A 25,966-nucleotide genomic window follows, 5' to 3' on the forward strand; every position below is an offset into this window, starting at 1 on the left:
CACTCAAATGGGATCACTTGGAACTAAAATGTCGTATGTATGTAAGCAATCATGAAATATAATATGGTGTGAATTGCTCATGGTTTTGTAGAGTAGGCCCAGTTTGTATTCCATGTTAGAATACACAGATTGGGCTAGAGGAGCATAGTTGGTCCTTCAGGAAACCAGTAGATTTGTCTGTCATTAAAGAGGAAGCATCCCATCAGGAAACATCAGTAGGAGTCAGAACTCCTGGTTGGAATTTTATCCTTATCTCTATGAACATCTGCTTTGATTGAATTCAGTTTAAAAACAGAAGGTAGATTTCATTAATTTACCCCCTTGTGACTGCATTTGACATTGAACTTTTTACTTTTCAGCCTGCTCTTTTGCTTCCTGTACAGACAGAACCTTAATGTCTCTTTTGCACAGATTTGCATGTGATGTTAGCAATGAGGGAGAGAAATTTCAAATAAGTATTTGACTGATTCTGATTAAAAGCAACTAGCTTTTCTGGAATAGGAAAGCTCAATTAAAAAATATACTTATGCACATCACCAGATAATTGTTTTGAGTAGATTGTTTTTGGAATAGACAAGAAGCATATTATTAGAAGAAATATTTTGTTTTCCATGAAGGTTATTTATTCCTCTAAGATTCTTTTTTTTTTTAAGCAAGTGGGGTTAAGTAACTTGCTCCAGGTTACACGGCCAGTTATTATTTCTGGGTGTGGTGCTGAGTATCTGAGCCCGGATTTGATCCAGGTCATCCCGACACTGGAGCCGGTGCTCTTACTCGCTGAGCCACCTGGCCGCCCCTAAGCAATTGGGGTTAAGTAACTTGCTCAAGGTTACACGACCAGGTGTTTCTGGGTGGGTGCTAAGTGTCTGAGCCCGGGATTCGATCTCCGGGTCTTCTCAACACTGGAGCCGGTACTCTTACTTGCTGTGCTACCTGGCCGCCCCCCTCTAAGATTCTTGATGACAGAAATGTGCAAATTTCAAATCATGAGAAGAGCTAGATACCAGTTCTTAAATCACTATTTTAATATTCAGAAAGTGCCTCTAACAAACAATTACAAATCAAACCTAAAAATGATTTGGTATGGGATGGGGGGGCACAGAGAGGACAACTGTTTTTGGTTCTCTTATTGTCTAATTTTAGAACAAGTTAATGAAAAATAACCTACAGTGTGAAAATGGGTATTGTCAGACCAAGGACAAATAGACAAGGTGGGGATGATACCCACTTGGGAGAGACATCTGGAACCATGATGCCAGGTAAGCAGGCATTAAAGTCCACAAGCATTTATTAAGCACCTACTATACTAGGTACTGTGCTGAGCTGGAAAGGAGATAGAGGGACAGTCATTAGAAACAATGGAATAATGGAAACTCCATTATTATAAAGCACAGATTTGATAGGTTTGTTACTGGTTGTGAGAGCCTGATGAAGTCTCTTGAGTAGCCTTATCTCACAGGTTCAAAAGACCTTTCACTAAAAGCAAATGGCTTCATTTCCTTTGAAAATGAAGACCTTGACCCTGAGACACGACTCCCACCATGGTGAATCTTCAGGGAAAGGAGAGGATCATTCATAGGGATCAGGATTCAGTGAAGACAGGCAAAAAGAGACAGAAGAGCTAGCACCATAAGAATATGCAGCAGGCAAAGCTTTATATCACCTTTCAGATGGCATTGGAGCCATTGACTGGCCTTCCAAGTCACATACAACAGAATTCCTTCACCTGGTCAGTACTATTACCGGTATAAGTATTGGTATAATGCAGCGATTTCCCATCCCTGGCAGTTCCAGACAACTTTGATCAATCTCCATCATTTCTTTCCAGACCCGCTAAGTTTTATTAATCCCCACCTATCATGGATATTCCACTAAGTTGGGCAAGCATTTTATGTTTTCCTTCTAAATATGCGTAACTATTTGATGTCTTACTGGAAGACTTCCTCACTAAAAACTGAAAATATTGAAGATATTCCAAAGAGGTATTCCTGTGCCTTACTTGGAAACTACAACTTTGAAGCAGCCAGTATTATGTGGATGCTTCAGCAATTACTCATGCTACATTTGTGCGAGAACTTGTTAAAAAATGAAAAATTCAGTCCATTGTTTAAATTTATTGTCTACATGATACCAAAGAACAAATTTACTGGATCTTTGGTCAAGTGCATGAAAATAATTTTATATATTTTTAATGTATGTAAGACATTCCAATGTGAGCCTACTACTCTGTTTTCTATTCTCATTTTCCTGAGAATTACTTTTTTAAAAAATGAAGCAGAAGAAGAAAGACAGCATGGCCTCATGGGTAGGAGGCCAATCTTGAGTTTCAGGAGGATCTGGACTGTTAAGTCAGGGGATTTGACTAAATCACTTCTAAATTCCTTCTGTTTCTGGCTCTACAATTCTTTGATTCTCTGACACATATAAGCTGTGTGATCCTGGCCAAGTCACTAAATTTCTTGGTGTCAGGCAACTTTCTAGGACAGCTAAATTGCGTATTTGCTAGATTGAGACAAGCTCCAGCCCAGGATTTCCATATACTGATGTAATCACAGTTTCTGGCCCCCTGCCCCCCAATCAAAGGAAATGAAGCAATTTGCTTTTAGTGAAAGGCCTTTTGAACCTGTGGGATAGGGCTACTCAGGAGACTTCATCAGTCTCTCACAACCAGTAACAAACCTATCAAATCTGTGCTTTATAATAATGGAGTTTGCATTATTTATTCATTTTTTAAAAATGAAAATCAGCCAGTGCTACACCCACTAGGTGCGATTATAAAACATTTATTTTGTCAAACAATAGGCCATCAAGAGATATGTTTATTCAAGCAATTGAGTAGGTGTGTGGAAATCATCAGTGCCAATTGATTGTGGCTAGCTTGGCAGTCACAATGTGTGTGTGATTCATAAACTTTTTGTTGTTTGAAGGCAGGCTTATTTATTGAGGTATCATGCTTCATTATCTGGGTTTGTGGGCCTATTGGCTTTTTTTGTTTCTCTGAAAGGGCAATTTCAGGATTGTTTGAATGAGCAAAAGCTTAATCTAAATCTGATTTTAAAGCACTATAAATGAGAGGCAAAGCTGTTACTTCAGTGAAAGAGAATTCCTTGGGGTCAGGGAAACCCAGAGTGCAGCAACTGCATTTCATTAACAAACAGATGCACATTCACTCATTCAAATTGGCTGTGAGACCATTTCTCCTTTTACAGAAAACACCAGGTGGCTGCTGTGAAAGGTGATAGTGAATCACTGTATCCGGCAGGGCTACTTTTCATTTGTTTAGAAAGCTCATCAGTATCTGACTGCCGTTGGCTTCAGACTAATACCAGAAAGATATCTTAAATTAAATTAATTTAAGATTATGCTTCAGGGAGCTTGGTTTATTTTCAGCCTAAATCAACTCATTTAATAATTGTAGTTATACGACTATTGGCAGGTTCCTTTATTTCACTGGGTCTCAGTTTCCATATCCATAAAGGAAGGAGGTTGAATTAGGTCAGCTCTAAGGTCCTTTCCAACTCAGACTTTCTAATCTACCATATTAATCTCTTTCTTGTTAAACATGATCACTTTGTACATATGGACAATTTGTTTTTTTTGTTAGAAAAAGGGGAAGTAGTGTTATATAATGGAAAGAGCACTGGCTTTTGAATCAGAGGACCTGGGTTCAAATCCTGCCACTGATGTTATTACCTGGTGTGACCTTGGGCAACTTGCTTTATCCCCCTGTGCCTCAGTTTCCTCATCTGTAAAATGAGAGGGTTGGACTAGGTGACCTCTGATATCCACACTCATTCTAGATCTGTGAGCCTAATAAGCTTTATGCAGAAGGTTTTTTGCTTACATGTATAATTCATTTATGTGTTTAGTTTCAATCTGTCTTATTATCTTCTGTTTTCTGACAAGTTTCTTTCTACTCAATAAATTGAAAAACATTTTAAGGAAAGTGGAGTTTATCTCTACATGTTTGACATTTGAACACATGTAATTTTCCCCTGGCAGTTTAGTGATGCTCTCCTCAGTGAGAGATCAGTGACTTCTTAGTATGTCCTAATATTTTGCAAACTAGTGCATCTTTAAGGATTATATTTGCGTGCTACTTAGAATGTCAAATTCATTTCTCTAATCCCAAGGACTGAGGTCTAGGGATACCACCATCTGAATAAAGAAGCAGTTGTTTTAGGTCACATCTCCATGTTAAGTGGCACTCTTTTCATAGCCGAGCATTCATGGTCAAATCATAAAAATAATACCAAACCAATAACCCATCTCTAATTCAAATTTAAGCACTTTATTTCCTTTGCATGAATATTACTAACTAAACATGCTTCAACACCAACAGTCCTATCCATTAAACTTTTGTTTCAATTTTGTTATTCTTACTATATGAAGTAAAATTTTCCTCAGTGTAATGAGAATTAGCTTGGCAGTCTGTATTTGCACCACAATAATTCAGCCAATACTAAAGTCTCTTGTTGATTTTTTTTTCAAAAGCCCAAATGAAAAATTATCCTTTAGTATCTCCAGATGCTACCTTCCTCATCTACTCATATTCATCAGTGGTTCTCAAATTATGACTGTTGCCCTTTAAATGATATAATTTTTCTGGATTTATCCATCTTCTAATATAATGTCATCACAGAATAGTTTGTTTTTTTTTAATTTGTGTATGACAGTCACCAAGGGTGTAGGGCATGCATTCCTTTATTAAGTGAGGTCCGCTGAACCTATGAGACCATACCCGCCAATATTGTTTGTAGTAGAATTGGGCTGGTTTTTTTTGTTTCCTTCAGTTCTGGCAGCCACAATGGATATTTTCTGCTTCAGAAAGAACAACAGCACCTAAAAGTTAATGAATGGGACTGAGATCATGGTTGGTTTATCCTTTTCTTTGCGGTGAACATCATACGCCTCTTTATTTCCACAATTTACTCTCCTAGTCTCTGGTTCCAATCATGTCTCTGTACATAGCATCATGCTTTCACATGCTTCCATAGTGAACATTGTCATAGAAGTATTTAATAGAAGCTTAGAGACTGGGAGAGAAAACTACAGGACAGAACTGTCATTAATATTCTAAGATCACCTGCTTGGTTCCACAAGGACCTCATACTGGAAAGGTCCCCAGTCAACTTGGTTCAACTGGTCAATAGGGAAAATTAAAAAACAAACAAAAAAAAACTCCCAACAGCCTGGTTGTTTCGATGTATTTAAAAAAATACTTACTGTAATCGACTAAGTTGTTCACTTTCCAATTCTTTGTCATGTAAATCCATCTCTGATGAAAGCTTTGCCTCAGCCAGTCGTTAATGTGTGGGGAAAATTAATCTTTTTAAGGTCAAACTGATTGACTAAACATGTTTTAGGAAGCTCATCTGGTGGAAATTTACTCTAGTGGGAACACTTCATTGATACCACTTGATCCTCACAGGGGCGTGCATAGTACTGAAATGTAGGTAGTCTCACAAAGGTGATCAAATACACATCCATTATAAACCAGAAAAACCTAGAATGAAATCCACCATCTGCTGCCCCTCTCCTTTTTTCCATTCTATGTATGCTAAAGAATCAGGATCCTGTTAGATAATGACTCTGTTCATACTTGTTCTCCTTAAATGTTTTTTGATTCCTGATAAATGGCTATGATAAACAGGCTTCTCATATAGTCTATTTAAAGGCAAACTGTACTCTCCTCTAACTTCATTGTTTCCTGCACAGGTGCACAATGATAGATTTTTCATGGATTGTGTCACACAGCTTTCCCATCCATTATCATGACTCTTCACATTTTCTCATAGTTTTTTGTGTTCATCATTTACAAAAAATAAAACAAAAACAAACCACCACTCTCCCCTCCATCGCACACAATTGACCCATTCATGAACTGGATTAATGTGATCTTCTTTGTTTTATGATTAATGTTTACTTTTTTTTTAATTAACAACAATTCCACAGAGAGAGGCTACACTCCCAGCAGATGTTCCCATCTCTAAAACTGCCTTGTACTCTCACCTTGGGACCTCTGACTCAGAAAAGCCTCCAGCCCTTCTTTATCAACAATCGGATTTAGATGCTTCACTCCGAATCGCTAGAGAAGAGGTATTTCCAGTGTGGGGTTTGGAGGAGGGGTCCCTCTGATTGCCCTACAGAAGCCTCATTAAAAATCTGCCTCTCACAACATGTAAACAATGAATGCCCATGGCAAGGCAACCTAGTCTCTGACAATTTAGCTCTTATTTTGGACTCTGTGGGCGAACAGAGGGACGGCTGAGGAAGTTGGATTTTGATGGTCTTAGATACAGTCACTGTGAAATGTGTCTATGGAATTTAATTGGATTTGTGACCAAAATATTCTCAGTATCACTTCTCTGTGATCAGGCATTGCCCAAGGATATAGGCTAGTTACTCTCCATCTCACCAAGGTTCACTAATCAGAAGTGCAGCTTGGTTGGAATTAGACTATTCCTCTCAAGAGGAATTTAACTAGTTTAATTTTAAATTTAACAGTTTAACTAGTTGCTTTTTTTTTTGTTTCCCCATGTATGTTGTTCTATGAAAATTACTTGGGTCTAGACTGACATACTTAATATTTCCTCCTTTGATACTAGATTATCACCAAGGAAAGAGAGGTCTCAGAATGGAAAGACAAGTATGAAGAAAGTAGACGGGAAGTGATGGAAATGAGGTCAGTGATTAAGTCCAAGAGCCAGAATTGAAAGATATGTCTTCTTGTTGCCCTGAAAATTCTTGTGGTTTGAGTAACCATGTGAGGCAGCTTGGAGTAGTGGATAGAGGGCTGACCTTGGAATCAGGAAGACCTGAATTCAAATCCTGCCTGTGACACATGCTAGCTGTGTGACAGTGGGCAAACCCTTAACTTCTCGGTGCCCCAGACAACTCTCTTAAGACTATAAGTTACAGACGAGTTGTTCATCTGTGTCAGTGGAAGGCGTTTCCACACTGGAAGTTTTCCACACTGGTGAAATCACAGAGCTGGACACCCTCCAAAAAAGTGAGTAATCATTATAGAGTGTGTGTGTCATAGCTACTTTCTTTTCTTTTATTTCTACTGAGAATATTACATAAATTATTTTTAGAAAGTCTTATGTGCAAAATTCATTGTCTTTTCCTTTGGAATTACAATTTGTATGTTTGTTTTGTTCAGAACTGTGACTTATCAATGTAGGGAGCCCCCAGTGAGAAAACTCCCTCTATTAATGCAGATTATGACTGTTTTGCAGTTTATAGTCCTGGGGATTCACCAGAGGCAATGAGAGGATCACACAGTCAGTATGTGTCTGAGATGGGACTTGAACCCAGATCTTCCTGATTCTTAGGCCCTTCCTCTATTCAATACTCTATATGGCCTCTGTTTGTAGTATATATGGAATGTGTCCACATTAAGGCTTTTCAAAGTAAAATTATTGAATTCAGTTTAGATCTCACCCTCAAATCAACACATTATTTGTTACTAACAAACCAGACAGTTAGACCATGCTATGGACTGCATTTTCATAGCAAAAGTATCTCTTTCTCCTTTTGATGCCTCCTATCTTCTGAACATCTTTTTCTGGCCACATCTGAAACTATAAATGTTTTAAAATATAGCCTAATCTTTTGTACTTTATCTGTGCCCCTCCCTTGTGCATTTCAAGGGTGGTCATAGGAATTTGAAAAAGCAGTTATTGGGGCAGCTAAGTGGCACAGTGAGTAAGAGCGCCGGCCCTGGAGTCAGGAGGATCCGGGATCGGTTCCGGCCTCAGATACTTAACACCCACACACAAAAAAAAAATTGGCTGTGTAACCTTGGGCAAGTTACTTAACCCCAATTGCTTAAAAAAAAAAAGCAGTTATTGAGGATATTGTGAGAAGTCCAAGGGGCCCATTTTTGCTTGTCAACTATAGGCCCCACACCTGCATCAGAGGTATTTATTGTTGGTAGACAGGCTGATGATTCCTGATCAAGTCAAGGGAAGGCAGCATCTTATTTTTATGTTTGGGCATTACCCCATCCTACCCTCTCAACCCCCAAATGAAGAATGTTTTATTTTATTTTTATTTTTTTTAAAGCAATCGGGGTTAAGTAACTTGCTCAAGGTTACACGGCCAGTTATTACTTCTGGGTGTGGTGCTGAGTATCTGAACCTGGATTTGATCCAGGTCATCCCGACACTGGAGCCGGTGCTCTTACTTGCTGAGCCACCTGGCCGTCCCTGAAGAATATTTTAAAAGCTAGAGATGCCTTTTAGACTTGCTTGGACTAGTCCTTGTCTCTGTGTCCCTTAGGAATATTTATATTTGGTCTTTCCTTTTCCTCCTTAATGTTTTGCCTACAAAGCACTTTTTCCAAAAAGTGCTGGTTTTTTTTAAAGAATTTTTTGCGATGATTTTTTTTTTTTAAGAAAGCTTTATGTTTCTGGATAAGTCCAAACCAAAGAAAACTGGGAAATCACAAGAATGCCCAGGGATTATTTTGTAGCATGAACTGAGCCCAATACGTGGTTTATTATTCATAGCATAGTAGAAGCTGGTTTCATCTCATTGATATAGCAAAGCTTAGACCGGGAATGGATCAGCTATCTGAGCTATATGTAATCAATTTATATTAATCTGTTTTCAAGAAGAAAAACTCAAGGTATGTGGTCACCTGAAGGACAACTGTTATGATGAATGCTAGGAGCAAAGGGATTAGCTGAAAAAATATGTCTTTTGCTTTTCTTATGTAACAGTAGGGTTTAAACTAGATACAACTTTCCTATGATGGGTGTTGCATAAATGGGAAATCTGGCTATTAGGAAAGCAGTATGGCATAGTACATAGAAGACTGGTTTTGCAATCAGAAGACCTGAGTTAAATAAAGAACTGTGTGAGGCAAATCACATTACTGCTTTGAGCTTTGAGAGTTTTTGTTTGTTTTTATTGTTGTTATTTTTTTTAGTTAAATGGAAATATTACAACTTGCACTATCTATTCTAAGATTGTGATGAGAATTATATTATAGAAATAATTGAATGTATATTGTAACCATAGTGCAAATAGTTATTGTGACTTATAATGATGATGATTCTCTTTCCTACAGGAATAACAAAATTTAGTTTAAGTCTATTATTAGGAAGTAATTTTGCAATAATTGTGAAATTGTTACGTGTACAACATCAGTAAAGGGGAGAGAAACACAGGGAATAACTCGGGAAATATAAATAGTTTAACTTGCTTAAAGTAGTTAGACTATCCATAAACAGAGAAATGGGAGTTAAGTTTGAAGAGGTAGGAAGGGGTCAGATCATGGAGGAAGTTAAATGCCAAGCCAAGGAGTTTGAACTCTTTTAAAGGTAATATGGAACTATTGAAATTTTCTGGAATGAATCTTTAGAGTTGTGTTTTTATGAAGGTTTACACCTGTTTAGTGTGTAAGAGGCAACCAGAGAAGTATAAAACACCTCTTTAGTCAGTAAGATTTCTATAAGTTGCTTCATATTTAGAGACATTAGCCCAAGTTTCAGCCACAAATGTGCATCATCTATACCATCACTGACAAAGGCTTATTGACTTTATGAGATAAAATCACTTGCATGAAGGATCAGGACCCTTGGCAAACATCTGTACTGATCTAATTTCTCTTACAGGAAAATAGTGGCAGAGTATGAAAAGACCATCGCTCAAATGATAGGTAGGTGCCAACTTGCTGCTGGGTATTGTCCTTACAGCCTGATTTTATAAAGGCTTTGTGGGAAAATATATCTGAAGACTATGTCAATTGTTGAGCTGCAAACTCCACTAAAAGAACTAAGGCTATAACAAGATATCATAAGGTTCTTACATTCTGGTTTCTATCCCAGCAAATGGTCCCCTATAGAAAATATGCCTAGGTCAAAGACATAACTGATTGAGAAAATCCACTTGGATATGGAAACATCATTGAAGTTCCCACTAACAGAATGCATAGTGTATGAATGCAATCTTAATTGTTTTCCTGAAGTAATGGTATCATCTTTATGGCTGTTGTTTAACCCAGCTAAACTACCTGGTCAGGAATAGATTTGGGCCAGTATTCTCTGATCTATGTACATCTGAGTATAGGAAAGAATAAATTCAGGTTATAGTCGATCACATTCATTCCAGGCAACCTTTAAAGGAAAATTAATCTTTAAGAACCATACTGACTAGATCCATTTTATTCTAGTTCTTTTGGACCTAAAGAAAAGATCCCATTCACACCTTCAAAATTTACTTTCAATCCTTCAGCATAAGGCTTAGTTCCTATCAGGTGGTATTCTCAAGAAGCCTTGGCATCTTTTCCTCACCGAGTAGAAGCTTTGTGTGAATACCGTAATATCTAAGTAAACTGGAATGTGGGTTAACTGAAAACAAAGCAAGCATTTCATTTCATTTCCTTTTACTGAAAATAATTTTACTATGATTTTGTCCCCGTCCTTCCTTAGCAAATATAATATCACAAGCATGCCATTTCTTTGGTGATTAAAGATTTTGCAGAGCATCTGATGGTCACCATTTTAAATGTTGATTATTACTGTTCAGTGTTGTACATATTACAGATTAGGAAGATTCAGTATTAATCATAGATATATCAACGATATTAGGTATTTTCTTTTTGCTTTTTTTTTCTTCCTCCTAAGAGAAGTGAGTGTGAGGGAGGTGTGGAACTGCTCCATTGAAGGTTATAGTGAAGGTTTTACTATGTTATGACATGATAAAGGGTTGACTTTGGTGGGGGATAGGAGAACTTTCTGAATAATAATTGCAGAAATCTCACCTGACCCAAGATCAATATAATAATAACTTTGACATCTAAGAAGAAGGCATATGTTTTACCATTTTCCATTCTGATGAGCTAAAGTATTCTTAAAACAGAGGGTCCATTCCCCTCCATAACTTGGAGAGAGGAATATTGCCAAAAGTGCCCTGTGTTCAGTCTTTGCTCTATGTATTATCTAGCAACGTGTAATTGATTATGTATTATCTTTTATTAGTGAAGCAATTTATGATGGCATAAGTACATGGAGCTTCATCCTTTCTTGAGTTAAATGTTATTGAAAGTAATAATGTTGAAGTTTCATGTCCTCTATTATCTAGTGTTTGGCAATTTACTAAGACCCAGAGGTTTTTGATATAAAGCCTTTTGATGTGAGGACATCAGTAAAACCCATTATCATTTGTCTCTCTTCACATCTGAGTAATAGCTTCTTGGTATTGCTCTTGGTGTGGATTTATAAGTAAATACTGAAATAAAGAAAGGGAAGAATTTCTGCTTGTTAATGAAATTCTGCCCAAAGGCACCTTTTGTTTCTACAGCTATTTAAAAAAAAAAAAAAGCTTCTTTGCTTGCTTCTTCACCCCTCCCCTACACACACACACACACACACACACACACACACTTGCATGCGCGCACACAGAAAAAATAAAGCAAACAAAAAAGACAATGAGAGCAGAATTCTGGTTTGTAGCCTGTCCTAATTGATATAAAAGGGATTTCTCATTCTGCTGCCTTCTTTACAGCATAATCCCCAGAGAAGGTTTATCCAGCCAATGAGTTTCTCTCTCTTTCCCTCTCCATTCAATCTTATGAAATATGGACAGGTCTGGGCAAAAAGGATGAATTATAACTAAGCTTCTCTGAAGAATCAGAATTCGTTCTTTCATAATATTTTAAAGTCTCCTGTACCTTTCATCCTGCACTGATGCCAGAGTTTATAAACGTATCACCTGAAGATCTATTCTACCAAGCAACATGGTGACAGCATCACTTAGATAAATCTATCATTATCTGTAGACAATTTCATGTATTTCTCCCAGTGTCTGGTGCTCTGATTTCTTTCCAACACTCAGTCCGGTTTTCTTAAGATTCCTGCTTGCCTTTTGGAAGTATCATTGCCTTTGAAAAGAAAATTTCATTGTATGTTTCTCTACCATCCATTCCTGAATTCTCATTCATGCATGCCAATCTACTTTTTCACTTTTCATACCTTTAAAAAAAAAAATCAGAAACATGGCATGTTTGTTGATACCATCAGGTCATCAATCATGCAGGTAATTGATTAAAGGCCACTCTTGCACTTAAAGGCTCCTTTTGGAACAATGGTGTGCTAATATAACTGAAAAATGAAACAGATGGGACTTAGCCCTTAGACTTGATAACAAGGCCATTTTCCAGGGATTTCTCAGCACTGCATGAAGTTCCATATAGGAAAAAAAAACACCACTTCTCTTTATGTATATATTTCATGCCTCTGTTTCTGTTTCCCTCCATCTCCGTCACTTCTATCCTACAGGCATCTTGCATGACTAACAGATGATGCTTGAAGGGAAGGTTGGAACCAGAAAGTGCTTTATCCATCCAGGGTTCAGGACTGTAGTAATTCCAGTTCAAAATAGAACCAACTTCCTTAGGCAGAAGGAGCCCTTTGTGGCTATGACCAATGCTTGTGTCTGTCTTTCCCAAACATTGCATGTGATGACAGAGATCTTTTGCATCCCCATTTCTGTTTGTGCCATTTTAGATTTCCACTGGAATTTTTTTTTTAAGTATTAACACTTCTTAAGCCTAAATATTAACAATTTGGGATTAAAAAAATACTTCTGTGCTTTCTGCATTACAGGTTGTTTTGCTGTTTTTTTCTGCTTTCCTAACAATTTCCCTGATTATCTGTTTTGCTTTCGTTTTTGTTGCTTCTTGCTATTTGCTTGCAAAACAAAAAAGGCAAGCCTGGTAAGTAATGCTTCTCACCCACTTTTGACACCTGCATTACGCATCTCTTAATCTTGTCTGGCTGTCTTTGCTTTTATTTTGTGTACTTGCTACATTCCCTGAAACTTTTTATAAGCATTTAACTCCATTACCAGAGCTAAAGTATACCTTTATATAATTTTTAAATAAACCTTTAACTCCATCACTGGGGCTCTAGCATAGCCAAATATATGACAAATGGGAGGCATGTTTTTCTTCCTGTCTTTCCTAGAGACAGGTCTCTAGGGCCAAATTCCTGAGTTAAAGACTAGTCACAAACACAGGGACGTGTTGGTGAATCTTCAGCATCATGGGGATAGAAAATTCTATTTCAGAATTGAGGCTGGAAGGATATTAGGCAAAGGTTGTAAAATTATCTAAGCCCAGCAAGGAGTTTAAAAAATGTTTTTTGAATTTTAAAGCAGAATGAAATGTAAATAAAGCCAAAATGAACTCATAAATGTATATACTGTGTATGTTCTGGGATCTAGGGAAGAAAAATGTGAAGCTAACTTGGAGGAAAAAGTAATTTGACCTTTGCAGCAACTCTGAATACCCTTTTTATTTATTGTGGCTCTAGTGGGGAGTGAGGGTGTGGTCCTAGATCTCTCTCTCCACTCTCTCTCTCTCTCTCTCCCTCTCTCACCTCATTAGACTCTAATCTCTTCATTTCAGAGCGCACTAGAACTTTATAATATGGGGCATGTGTGCTATGAAATTATGGTTCTACAGTTGCAACAAAGTCCCTCTGGGATTTCTGGTGATGAATTTTTCTCAAACTTGTAATATTTAAGGATTGGAAGAGGCTTTAGAGATAATCTAGTTCAGCTCCTTGAAAGAGATGAGGAAATTATGGTCCATCATGATTAAGTGACTTAGCTAGGGGTCACCAGTTAGAGGGAAACAGAGCAGGTTGAGAAGTCAGGTCTCCTGGCCCTCAGCCCACTTGTCTTTCCAGTACAAGACTGTCTTCACTTCTTAAATAGTACAAGATTGTGCTGAATTCAATCAAGCTTAAGAATCTCCTAAATCAAGAAAAATGAACTCCACCAATTAGGGGAACTGGGTTTCTATAAATCTGGGAGTTTAAAGCATCCCCAAATGTCTTTCCAATTCATAGCAAGAAAAAGAGACATTTTGTTATCAGTTTTTAAGTCTAGTATAGACTTAAAAAGCTGTTATCAGCCTTTAAGTCTAGTATAAAGTAGAACAGACTACTGCCATTGTAAAATGAGCCCTTTCAGGTCACAACCAGGGCGTGTATGTCATCTTTCCACTGTGGCCCTCTAGCACAGTGTAAGGAAGTCTTTGCTTTCACCCAGTGTACCTCAGCACCTAGTTTGAGCTGGGACTTAGGGGATAATGTCTCCATTTTCACAATGGAGGCCCTAGTGGACAATTCCATTTACACCAGTAAATCCTTTCTGTTGAGTGATCTTGTCAGAGTAAAAGCTAAAATCCAGAAGCAAAAATTCTGCTAAAAATAAATAAATAAATAAATAAATAAATAAATAAATAAATAAACTTATTCCCAAGTGGAATAGTCACAGCAGAATTTCAGTTTAACAGTTGTAAAGTGATATGAGTTTATGGGGCTTTAGTCCTAATAGAAAGACAGGTGTAATTTCTTGATTAGACTCTAGTTTAAAAATAATCCCAGGACAAAATGGTTGAAAGGAACATTAAGTAGGGCAAAAGCTTGTTGGCATGGGAGAACCAGGGACAGTTGGACTGCTTTATCTGAAGCAGTCTCTCACAGCTGGCCTAAGAGTCAGTCTCACTTTAAAGTACTATACCAAGAAAGTCATACCCTAATTTGACATAAATAGCCCAGTTAACACAGAAATGAACACTTCTGCTGTCCCAAAGCAAGCTCCTGGATTTCTTTAGGAGATACTGTTAACTAGTCTTAAGTGTGAGACAGGTATGATGGCTTTATCTTGTTCTGATGTTGGAAGGAGCACACCATTTATTTTTTCCCCCCACTTATTTACTTTTCATTTAGGTGGTGATAAAACTACCTACCCACTACAGCCATGATGAGACTTTAATCCAGGGGTTTGGGTTCTAGCACAAAATACAATAAAGTTTTCATAGAATCAAAGCCTTCAGAGGTCATCTCGTTGAACTTTTCCTTGACCAAGAATCTGCTTTACAGTAAATGGTCGACTCTAGTCTATACTTGAACATGTCTAGTGAGGTGGCAGGAGCCCCTTACCTCCCAAGAAAACCCATTCCATTTTTTTTATAACTCGTGGTTGAGAAGTCTTTCTTCACATTGAGCCTAATGTTGCTTTTCTGCAGCTAGTTCTAGCCTCTGGGGCCTAGCAGAAAAAGACTAATCCATCTTCTAAATGACAGCCTTTAAAAACCTGATAACAGCTACCATGTTCTCCCTAGGTCATCTCTTCTTTAAACTAAGTATCCCACTTATTTCAGCTGATTTTATGTAACATGGTCAGCATTCAACCTTTCTATTCTCGAGGCTCTCTTCCATGCCAGTGTATCAATGTCCTTGTTAAAATGTGGCACCAAGATATGAATCCTACACTCTAGATGTGTTCAAACCAGGGCAGAGAACAGCAGGACTATCTGTTGTATGCTGGAGACATTTTCTCTTAATGCAGCCTAAGATCACTTTAATATTTTGACTGCCACAACACATGATTGACCTTTGTTGAGTCTGTGATCCACTAAAGTCCCTAATTCTTTTTCAAACAGCTACAATTTATAGCCATGCCTTCCCTATTTTCTATTTCCTTTCTTAGAAGATCAAGTGTTCCTGCTCTTTATCTAGACAAACCACTCTACCTGTGCCCTTAATCCCATCTATTTCTGCTTCCTCCCTCCCTCCCCTTCTTCTTTCTCTAGTTCTCTGTCCCTCTCCCAATAGTTTGCCCCCCCCCCTTTGTTGTTTCCACTCTCTCTTATCTTCAGGTCTTCCCTTTCCATTTTTTTCCTATCTGCCTACAAACATACTCATGTATCTTCAATCCTATAAAAACCTTCCCTCAGTCATTCTACTTCCATTACACTACCAACCCATTTCTCTCCTTTTTCCTTTTGCCATCTAATTCCTTGCAAAAAGCAACCCACACTTCCAAATTCAGCTTCTTCCTCGCCCCTTGCTCTTTGGCTTCTGTCTATACTACTAATGACACTCCTAATGATCATCAGTATCTTCCTCATTAAATCCAAAAGAATAAATTTCAGTTCTCTTTTTCCTGGAGCTCTCCTTATCTTTTGGGACCATTGACAATCTCCTGTTTCTGAACACAATCTTTCACACTCAATTAGCTTCTGAGACACTTCCTTCTGACCCTCTAACCCAGGGGTGGGGAATCTGCTCAAACCCCCTCTTTATCACCCCTTTACCCAGCTCTCCAGTGCTGTCCATTTACAAGACTGTTCTCAGCTATCTTTTCTTTTCCCTCTAAAACTCATTCATGCCAATGATGCCAACTATCATTTCTACCCAAATGACTTTCAAAACCATATTTCTAGTCCCAATCATTTTCCCAAATTCAGATAATTGAATCAAGACCTTTTTATATGGATGCTTCACTAGCCCCTCAGATTTAACCTGTCATAAACCAATCTTATTATCTTCTCCCTCCCCCTACCAAAAATGATCCCTGTACCACCATCTCCGTTTTAGACAATGGTGATATCATTTATCTAGACACTTGCCTTTCAAACTTTGATGCTAATTTTTGCTCTTCCTTATTTATATGTCCAATGAATTATCCATTTTGGTCAGATTTACATCTTGAGTTCCAAGAATAATAGATTTTGACAATCGAAAGGGGTCTCATCAGCCATATAATCCAACCCATACATAAAAGAACCCTTCCCTATAATACAGCCACTAGTGATCATCTGGCCTCTAAATAAAGGAAAACAAATCTAATTCTTCTTACATAGGATAGCCCTTTACATCCCTACTGTCTTTCTAGACTAAATAACTTTAACCTTCAGCCAGCTTTCATAACCAGCCCGCGTATCATCAGTTCAAATGCCTTCACCCCCCGGAACGCCCTCTCCCCTTTCATCTATCCTCCACACTGTTACCCTATGCATTTGCCTCATACATGCTCTTCAGTGGCTCGCTGTTGCCTTCCTTTTTCTTGATATTAGAGGCTTTCCACAAGCTGTCAACATCCTGTCTTTCCAGACGTACCTCCCACTATTCCTTGACTCATCCACCAAACCAGACTATTTGCTGTCACCCAAGGATACTCTGTGTTGTATGACCTGTGTGCCTTTGCTTGTGTGGCTCACTATGCCCAGAATGACCCTCACTGTCCTCCAATATCCACCTATTTAGAGCCTTTCCATTCTTTTTTTTTTTTTTTTTGCTTTTTGAAGGGGGGAAGACAGGGCGATTTGGGGTTAAGTGACTTGCCCAAGGTCACACAGCTAGTAAATGTTAAGTGTCGGAGGTCAGATTTGAACTTAGGTCCTTCTTTCTCCAGGATTGATCCTCTAATCAATGCACCACCTAGCCGCCCCTAGTCCTATCCATTCTCTAAAGCTGAACTCTCAAGTACCATCTCATCCACAAAGCCTTCCCTGATCCTCCCCAGTCAGTAACTTCCTCTCCAGGAAGCACACGGTATACAACCCTTTATGTATGTATCCTGTATCATCTTAGTGATTTTTTTGTGTGTGTGTTGTACCTCTTTCCTTCTAGATTGTCAGCTCTGTCACAGCAGGGACTGTCTTACTTATTAACGTTAGTATCTCCCATAGTGCTTAACCTAAATGTTTAAAGTTGGTGAAAAAAAAAAAAGACAGTTGTCAAGTTTCCACTTCACATGATCGAAAGACTCAAGCCTGGCTGGCATTCCTTCATTTTTCCACTTGAAAGGGAGAATGCTGGTAGCTTTTAGAAAGCCATTCTGTCTCAAGGCATATAGTAACTTAGAATATTGCTTGTTAAGCTCAGTCATATGCAGAAGACTGTAAGTGAGGCAATGCATAAGCCGTAGGCTCAATTGTTTGCCTATTTCTATTTTTGAACCAGAGGATGAACAGAGAGAAAAGTCAGTCTCCCACCATACTGTCCAGCAGCTGATTGTGGAGAAGGAGCAAGCATTGGCTGACCTGAACTCGGTGGAAAAATCTCTAGCCGATCTTTTTAGGAGATATGAAAAAATGAAAGAGGTCCTGGAGGGATTCCGCAAGGTGCGTTTCAGGAATCGGTACCTGTAGCTCTTAGCTTTATATTTTGTTCCGAGGTACTAAGTAAATGTTTGTTGGGTGAACAAATATTGAGTTCTTAGTGGAAATGGGGAATTGTATAAGATTATGCTCACAGATCGTAGGATCATAGATTTAGAGGCCTGAAGGTCTGACCCTTTCATTTTACAGATGAGGGCACTGAGTCACAGAGGAGCTCAGTAAATTGCCCAAGGCCATGTAGCTATTATGTGTCTCAGGTGAGACTTGAAACCAGGTGTTTCTGACTTTAAGTCCAACTCTCTATCCACTCTGCCCCACAGCCTTTTGTGTCCTGAGCTGATGTAGTGGCTTCACTGTCAGGAGAAGCCTTGATTTGAATTTTGTCCCCAACACTTACTAGTTGTGTGCAAGCCTTAATTTTTCACTCGTGAAATAGGAATACTAATACATCAGTATTTCTCACCAGATTGCATGAGACTCCAATGAGATAATGTATTTAAAATAATTGCAAATCTTTAGGTTCTATGTAAATATCAGGTTGTTTTGTTGTTGTTTTCTTTGTTTTTAAATACATTTGGTTCAGAATTAGGTATTGGTGACTGTGTGGAGGGAGCTCCAAAGTGAGAGGGAGAAAAGTGTTTTGAGTTAGAAAAAATGATTCCTGTTAGGAAAAAGAATGAGTTATTAGATACGGTTATGGAAACATTTTTGAATAAACAGTCAAATGTGGTTTAAAATTGGCTATGGAGTCAAGTGGTTTTACTTTTGCTGGGAGCAGTGAGATTTCCAAGTTACTCTTTTCTTTTTTCCTTTTTGGAGGGGGTAAGGTAGGGCAGTTGGGGTTAAGTGATTTGCCCAAGGTCACACGGCTAGTTTTTGTGTTAAGTGTCTGAGACCAGATTTGAACTCAGGTCCTCCTCCCTCCAGGGCCGGTGCTGTATTCACTGTGCCATCTAGCTACCATCTAGGTTACTCTTAATGCTTGTGGGTCTCTTTCTGCCTCTGGAATCTGATGTCATTTTCTTTCCCTGTGTTAGAATGAAGAGGTGCTAAAGAAATGTGCTCAGGAGTATCTGTCCCGTGTCAAAAAAGAGGAACAAAGGTACCAGGCACTCAAAGTACATGCAGAGGAAAAACTGGACAGGTAAATTCCTTTTCAGCATGTTGTCCTTGATTCTTCACTCTCTCTCAGCTCCCCATGTCCAATCAGTGGTCAAGTCCTGTGCTTTCTCCCTTTCAACCATCTCTCTCTTTTTTTTTATTCATAGTTGCTTTACTTTTAATAATCAGAAACTGTAAACAAACTGTACATTCAGCCACTGAAAAATGCCTAGATAAATTGTGGTATTGTCACTCTATTACAAAATATAAATGCAAATTTTTTAAAAAATAACCACTTACACAAAATGATATAAACTATCTTGGGGGGGGGGGGAGTTTTTAAGTCTGTATATAAGACAGTTGATTAGGATGGAACCTGTCTGACCCAATATGGTGATTTTTATGTTGAGACCCATGGGTGTGCTGTTTGTTAAACCTAATGCAATCATGGTTCTCACTGAAACCAATTTCAGTAAAGGGTGACTGAGTCACAAGTACATATGACTTTTTTTTATGAACCGTCTCTTGGATGTGCCCCTTTCTTTCCCCTGACACTATTACCACTTTGGTATGTGTCCTTGGCTCCTTATACCTGGATGATTGCTGTAGCCTTCTGGTGGGTCTACACTCTGAGGTCCTATTAGAACTCAGGCCCTCCCAACCCCAGGTCTGGCACTCTATTCATTGTGCCACCTAATTACCTGCTATGATCCTATATCCTTAACAAAGGATCTCATCTAAGAGTTCTTAACCTGGGGTTCATGGATAGATTTCAGGATCTCTCTGAACATGGATGAGAAGAAAAAAAAAACAACTCAACATGATGATCAACAACAATTCCAGAGAACTGTTAATGAAGAATTCTAGTCTTCCCACCCAAATCTTTTAGATCTTCCTAAAACACAGGTCTAACCTTCTTATCGTCCTATTTGATCAACTTCAGAGCCCTTCACAGCTTTTCCATTCTTCTTATCGCTTCTTCCCTGTGACACCAGCCTTCTTGCTGTCTTTCCCACAGAAAGCTCCAAGTCCTGAATCTCAGTATTTTCATTGGTGCCTCCCAGGCCTAGAGCATTCTCCCTTTTTGTCTCCTAGCTTCTCTGGCTTCTTTCAGATCTCAGCTACCTTCTGCCTTTCTTAATTTTAATCTCAGTACCTTTCCTCTGGGACTGCTCCCAGTTTATGCTGTATATATGTTGTTTGTATATTGTTGTTTGCTTGTTGTCTTCACCGTTAGACTGTGATTGCCTCAAGATGAGGGTTGATTTTTTTTTAACCTTTCTTTGTATCCCTATTACTTAGTACGGTGCCTACCAAAGGTAAGAGTTAAATAAATAATAATTGACTGACTGGCTGTTTTTACTAAATACTTATTTGAAAAAAGTCAAGACTCTGTATAGATTTACCAGCTTATCTATATAAATTTATTAAAACAGATTCATGTCATAGGAGTGAATTCATGCATTTGCTTTTAAAGACAAATACTAGTTGTTTAATTTTCTTGGGGAAACCCCTGCAATTACAAATCAGTATGGCTGAAGAAGGCAGCAGGATAGCATTCAGATCCCTGGATTTACAAAAATAAACTTCATGTACATAGGTATAAATGTATGTAAACATAACTATACTGAATAAATATTGAATGCACATATAAACACATTTTCCTATTATTCCTATATTTCCTATCAAAATATAGTCAAAAAAACCCCATGGAAATATTTACCCAAGTCTATGGAATATAAACTTTTTACAGACAACTTTCTTAGCTCATAATATTAACCTGTCTGGTTGGCCCACACACTTGATTTGGGAAATGAGAAGGGAGAGGTGACCACCCCAAAACCAACTTACACTTGACTCTGAGAGGAAAGAGACAACATTTTCCATTTGAACAGGAACAGGTTTTCTTCCTAACCCAGGTTATCCCTCCAAAATTTCTAGGATTTTCGAAAGTCAAATGTTTTAGAACCACTCAAGTTATCTTATCCATTCTTAAGGGCAGACTACCCAGAAAAGGTGGGCATTGCAGACTTCTAGAATATGAAAATGTTCTTGATTTCCTTTTGTCCCTTGCTGTCTTGCCTTTGCTTATGGTGTCTTGGTTATCATGAGCAAGAATCAGTTTAGGACCAGGCAACTACTCCATCTAAAGTCTCCTTGCTGGATGTTTTCAGAGAAACTTGGGGAGACCACCATGAACTGATGCAAAGTAAAGTCAGCAGAAGCAAGAGAACAGTTTATACAATAACAACAGCATTGTAAAAATGAACAATTTGGAAAGAATTAAGAACTCTGGTCAATTGTATATGTAATAATAGATACCACATTTCTTGCCTTTTCAATGAATGGGAGGGATGAAGGTAGGGAGAGAATGTAAAACTGAAAATAAAAAATCAAATTTAAAATAAAAATTTTAATTAAAGAAAAAAAAAGAACTCTGTTCAACATGGTAATCAACCACAATTCCAGAGAACTGTTCCACAGTTCCTCTGTTAGGAGGTGGGTAGAATTCTTCAATAGCAGTTCTGTGCAGTTTAGAATAGTTAGAATGAAATGTCCTTGTGAGTTTTGATTGTTTATGCATTGGATTTGTATCTCCAACACCTGGCACACAGTAGGCACTTAATAGAGATATTGATTGGATGGCTGATCATAGAGTTGCCTGCAGTGCTGACAGGTTTATTGGCTTGCCTAGGGTCATACACCCAGTAATTATTTCCTCAATTCAAGCCCCGATCTCAGTTCACTATACTATATAGCCTCTTGGTAATATAATATAATAAATGTAACATAATATTGAATTGAATTATAGAATCAAAGAAAGGCAAGTGGAAATACTAAGCGTCCTTAATGAATAACATTCATCTGTGCACCACTTATTTTCCTACAGAGCCAATGCTGAGATTGCACAGGTCCGAGGAAAGGCTCAGCAAGAGCAGGCAGCCTACCAGGCCAGCCTCCGAAAAGAGCAGCTGAAGGTAGACGCTCTGGAAAGAACACTGGAACAAAAGGTAATTTATTAAGCAACTTCATTGTGTTCCCAGAGTCTCCTTGGAGATGTGCTGTTTGCCATCATGTCAGTCCATCAGAGATAATGTGGCTGCCGCCTCCTGCTCATTCTCAAATTAGAGCTAACAGAATGTGCCCATGGCCAAGGAGCATTTGTGTTTTATCAGGTGCACAAAAAAAATCATCGTTCCCTGTGATATGGGGGATCTCCTAATGGTTCGACTTGCTGGGTCTAACTCTCTCCTGCTTGCTGCCTCTCCCCTTGACTCATTTGGGTACTTGGAATGCCAGCATCTCTGTGTTCTCAGGACCTTAAGCACTTTCAGCAATAAGTTTCCTGGTGTCATGAGATTTTTAATTCTCTGGTAACCTCACCCCTACCCTTGAGAAGAGAGTATCAAAAACCCTTGGAAGTATTAAATTTTTCCCATTGTAAAAACAGTGAACATGAAGATTAAAAGAGGTACCTGGTTTAGTCCTTCAGGCCAGAAATCAGATATTCAGCCAACAATCTTAATTAGAGCAGAAATGATTCTTAAAGATCCCTTAATTTAACACTCTTTTTTTTTCTATGTTGGGAAACTGAAACCAAAGAGGTGCAGTGATTTATTTTGGATTTGAATTCAAAGGACCTGAGTTTGAATGCCAGCTCTGTCGCTATGACTTTTAATGAGTTGTTTCAGTTACTCAGTTTCCTAATCTGTAAAAAGAGGGGGTTGGACCAGCTAACTCTCAAGGTCTCCAGCTCTGCCTTTACTGTGAGATCCTATGTCGTATTGGATAAGTGGGGCCAAACTCTGGTCCCCTAGTGCCCCATACACGACTGAGGTTCCCTTCAGAGCAGGCCATTCTGATTTCTGTCAGGGATTTATTGTGTGAGACAAAAGCAGCATCTGTTCTGTGAGAGGTCAGGAGTAGGTGCTCTCTCTGTGCTACTTTTTGTCCAGTCTGATATCTGTGGTAAAGGACCTGCTTACAACCCAGAAGGCACTAGCCCCAGGGTCTGTGGAGTCTTTAGTCCTCCTTACAATCGTAGATCTATAGTTGGAAGGAGTTTAGGGCAGAACACTGGCCTTGGGGCAGGAAGAAGACCAAGAAGTCCTACCATAGACACTTATTAGCCATGTGATCCTGGGCAAGGAATTACTCCTCTCTGAGCCTCAGTGGTTCATCTTTGATTTGACATGAAAGAGTTGTGCTCAAGGAACCTCTAAGGTCTTTTCCAACTTCAAATCTAATCAGATTTCTTTTTTCAGTTTTGTCCAACTCTTGGTGACCCAATTTGGAGTTTTCTTGGCAAAAATACTGGATTGGTTTGCCATTTTCTTCTCCAGATCGTTTTACAGAGGAGGAAACTGAGGCAAACAGAGTTAAGTGACTTGTCCAGGGTCATACATCTAGTAAGTGTCTGAGGCCAGATTTAAACTCAGGTCCTTCCGACTCCAGGCCTGGCACTCTGTCCATTGTTCCACCTAGCTGCTTGCTATCATCCTATATCCTTAACAAATAATCTCGTCTAGGAGTTTTGGGGTTGTTGTTTTTTTTGCCTTTTGGAGGGCAATTGGGGTTAAGTAACTTACCCCAGGTTACACAGCTAGTTGTGTGTGTGTGTGTGTGTGTGTGTGTGTGTGTGTGTGTGTGTTAAGTGTCTGAGGCCAGAACCGAACTCAGATCCTCCTGGCTCTGGGGCCTGCGCTTTACTCACTGCGCCACCTAGCCACCCCATCATCTAGCATTTCTTAGTTTGGGGTTCAAGGATAAATTTCAGGATATCTCCAAACATGGGTGAGAAAAAAAAATCACATCTTTATTTTTACTAACCTCTAACTGAAGTTTATAATTTTCTTTACTTATTTAAAAACAGTGTTCTAAGCAGGGGTCCATAGGCTTCACCATGGCACAAAAAGAATTAATATCTTTGGTGTAGTCTAACCCTCTCATTTTTTATAGATGAAGAAACAGTTCCAATTAAATTAAATGACTTTGCCAAGACTGAACAGATATTGAACCCAGTTCTTCAGACTCTCAATTTCATTATATCATGATACACTTTTCCATTATGGGGACACCCCTGGAAATTTCCCAGAATCCTTCTGACTTGTGAAGATTTATCCAGTTGGCCTTGGAGAGAGTGTGCCTACTTGTCTGTGTGTCCATTAGTCTGAATTCTGTGCTTGGAGACACTTGGAATCATCAGTGTTCTAGCATCTCTTGCAAAGTTGCCTTTGAGAGACAACTAGGAAATGTTCATTTTGAGAATCTCAATCTGTGTTCTAGTCAGGGCAAAAGTTCTTAAACTGGGTATGGTAAACTTTTGTAAAAAAAAAAATTTTGATAACTGTACTTCAATGTAGTCAGTTTCCTTTGTAATCTTCTGCATTTTACATATTTAAAAACATTCTTCTGAGAAGGGATCCATAGATTTACCAAACTACCAAGTGGATTCATGACATAAAAAAAGGTTAAGCTTCTTAACAGAAGGCAAGAGATTCCAATGAAATCAGTGAATAAATGAGGCAGGCCCTCATTTACTTCCTGAAGGAATAAGGGTGAACTAAGACAAAGAACTGTTCATTTGACAACTACCAACTATTACTTAACTTTAATGACATAATTGAAAAGGTCTTGACCTGGGAGTCAGCAGATCTTTGTTCTAGTTTAAAATCCAATAATAATCATCTGTAGGGTTTTAGGCAACTTGCTTCAACTCTCTGGGCCTCAAACTTCCCCATTTGTGAAACGAGAAGTTGGACAGTGGAATTTCTAATATCCCTTTCAGCTGTGGGGAAAAAAAAAATCTCTCATTTTCTCATACTACTTAATTTCACTGCATCATTTTAACCTGCTTCCTTGTAGTAAATTACTCCTTTTAGACAGCATTCAAACAACTAGAAAGCTCAGATAATGAGATTTTTTTTCATAATTTGCCAATAGTCAACTTTTATGAAGAAATATGGCAAACAAATAGACTGATATGAGGGTCAGATTTAAAGTCAGCCTCCAGCACATGTCACAGGGTCAGTACAGACAGCTTTATATAGTTTTCACATTTCTGCAACTGTGCAGTGAAAACTGATGCTTAAAGTGATGGCCCTAAGACCCTCCAAGATCCTAAAGTCCTACATAGTAAGGAAAAAAAGATTCATTTATGTTACAGTTTTTAGGGCGAAATTCTTTGATTGTATTTCTGACTTTAAAGAAATTAATTTATATATTTTACAGATAGTGACTATCAGTTTATCAGAAAAGAAAAACCAAAGAAACACCAGATTTGAGTGTTAGAAGGAATCCCAGTGCCCATCTGATTTAACCCATACACAAAAAGAATCTCTGCTATAACATACGTTAAAAATAGACATTGAATCTCTTTGATGTCCAAGACATGTTCCTGACATTTAGACTACATCGTTCTACATGGCTCCTGATTTTGCTTTCTAGGGTCAAACAATACAGGTCTAATCCCTCCAGTGCACAACAGCCCTTTATGTCCTTGAAAATAGCTACCATGGCCTGTCTGAGTCTTCTCTTCTCCAGACTAAACCCACACAGTTCCTTTAACAAATTGTCATGGCGTCAAAGAACTCAAGGCCTTCACCATCGTGATTGGTCTTCCCTTAATGCTTTTCTCTCTTGGCAATGTCTTCCCTTAAGCAGTCTCACTCAGGGAACCCAGTACCCAGATGAGGTCTGACAAGGGCAGAGTATAGTGGGACAATTGCCTGCCCTGTTTAAGACAGTGCCTGTCTACTTTCGAAAGGACTTGAGGCAGGTGGTGCTTACCAAAGAGCCAAAGGAGTAGATAATTTGAGAAGCCTTAAGAATGACCATACTTGGATATTAAATCTGGCTCTAGGTTTTTAGACATAAGAGTTAAAAAAGGAAACAATGGAGCTCATGTTGTTTTTATTTTCTGATGTATAAATTCAC

At 38.5% G+C, this 25,966-nt stretch overlaps 1 protein-coding gene across 15 annotated transcripts in view; it reads left to right on the forward strand.

Moving 5' to 3' along the window:
* TACC2 (transforming acidic coiled-coil containing protein 2) overlaps nt 1-25,966 on the forward strand; it is a 308,555-nt gene that overhangs the window by 279,216 nt on the left and 3,373 nt on the right. For all 15 annotated transcript variants that reach the window (XM_069099132.1, XM_069099136.1, XM_069099131.1 and 12 more), the window contains 6 exons: nt 5,956-6,099; nt 6,609-6,685; nt 9,627-9,670; nt 17,772-17,932; nt 18,967-19,073; nt 21,921-22,041. In XM_069099132.1, the coding sequence (XP_068955233.1) occupies nt 5,956-6,099; nt 6,609-6,685; nt 9,627-9,670; nt 17,772-17,932; nt 18,967-19,073; nt 21,921-22,041 (654 nt within the window). The remainder of the gene's footprint in view (nt 1-5,955; nt 6,100-6,608; nt 6,686-9,626; nt 9,671-17,771; nt 17,933-18,966; nt 19,074-21,920; nt 22,042-25,966) is intronic.

The sequence above is a fragment of the Petaurus breviceps genome, unplaced genomic scaffold, assembly GCF_028583685.1.
Source record: "Petaurus breviceps papuanus isolate PSGF00001 unplaced genomic scaffold, PetGlider_PUasm1.0 37, whole genome shotgun sequence".
NCBI classification, from domain to species: Eukaryota; Metazoa; Chordata; class Mammalia; order Diprotodontia; family Petauridae; genus Petaurus; species Petaurus breviceps.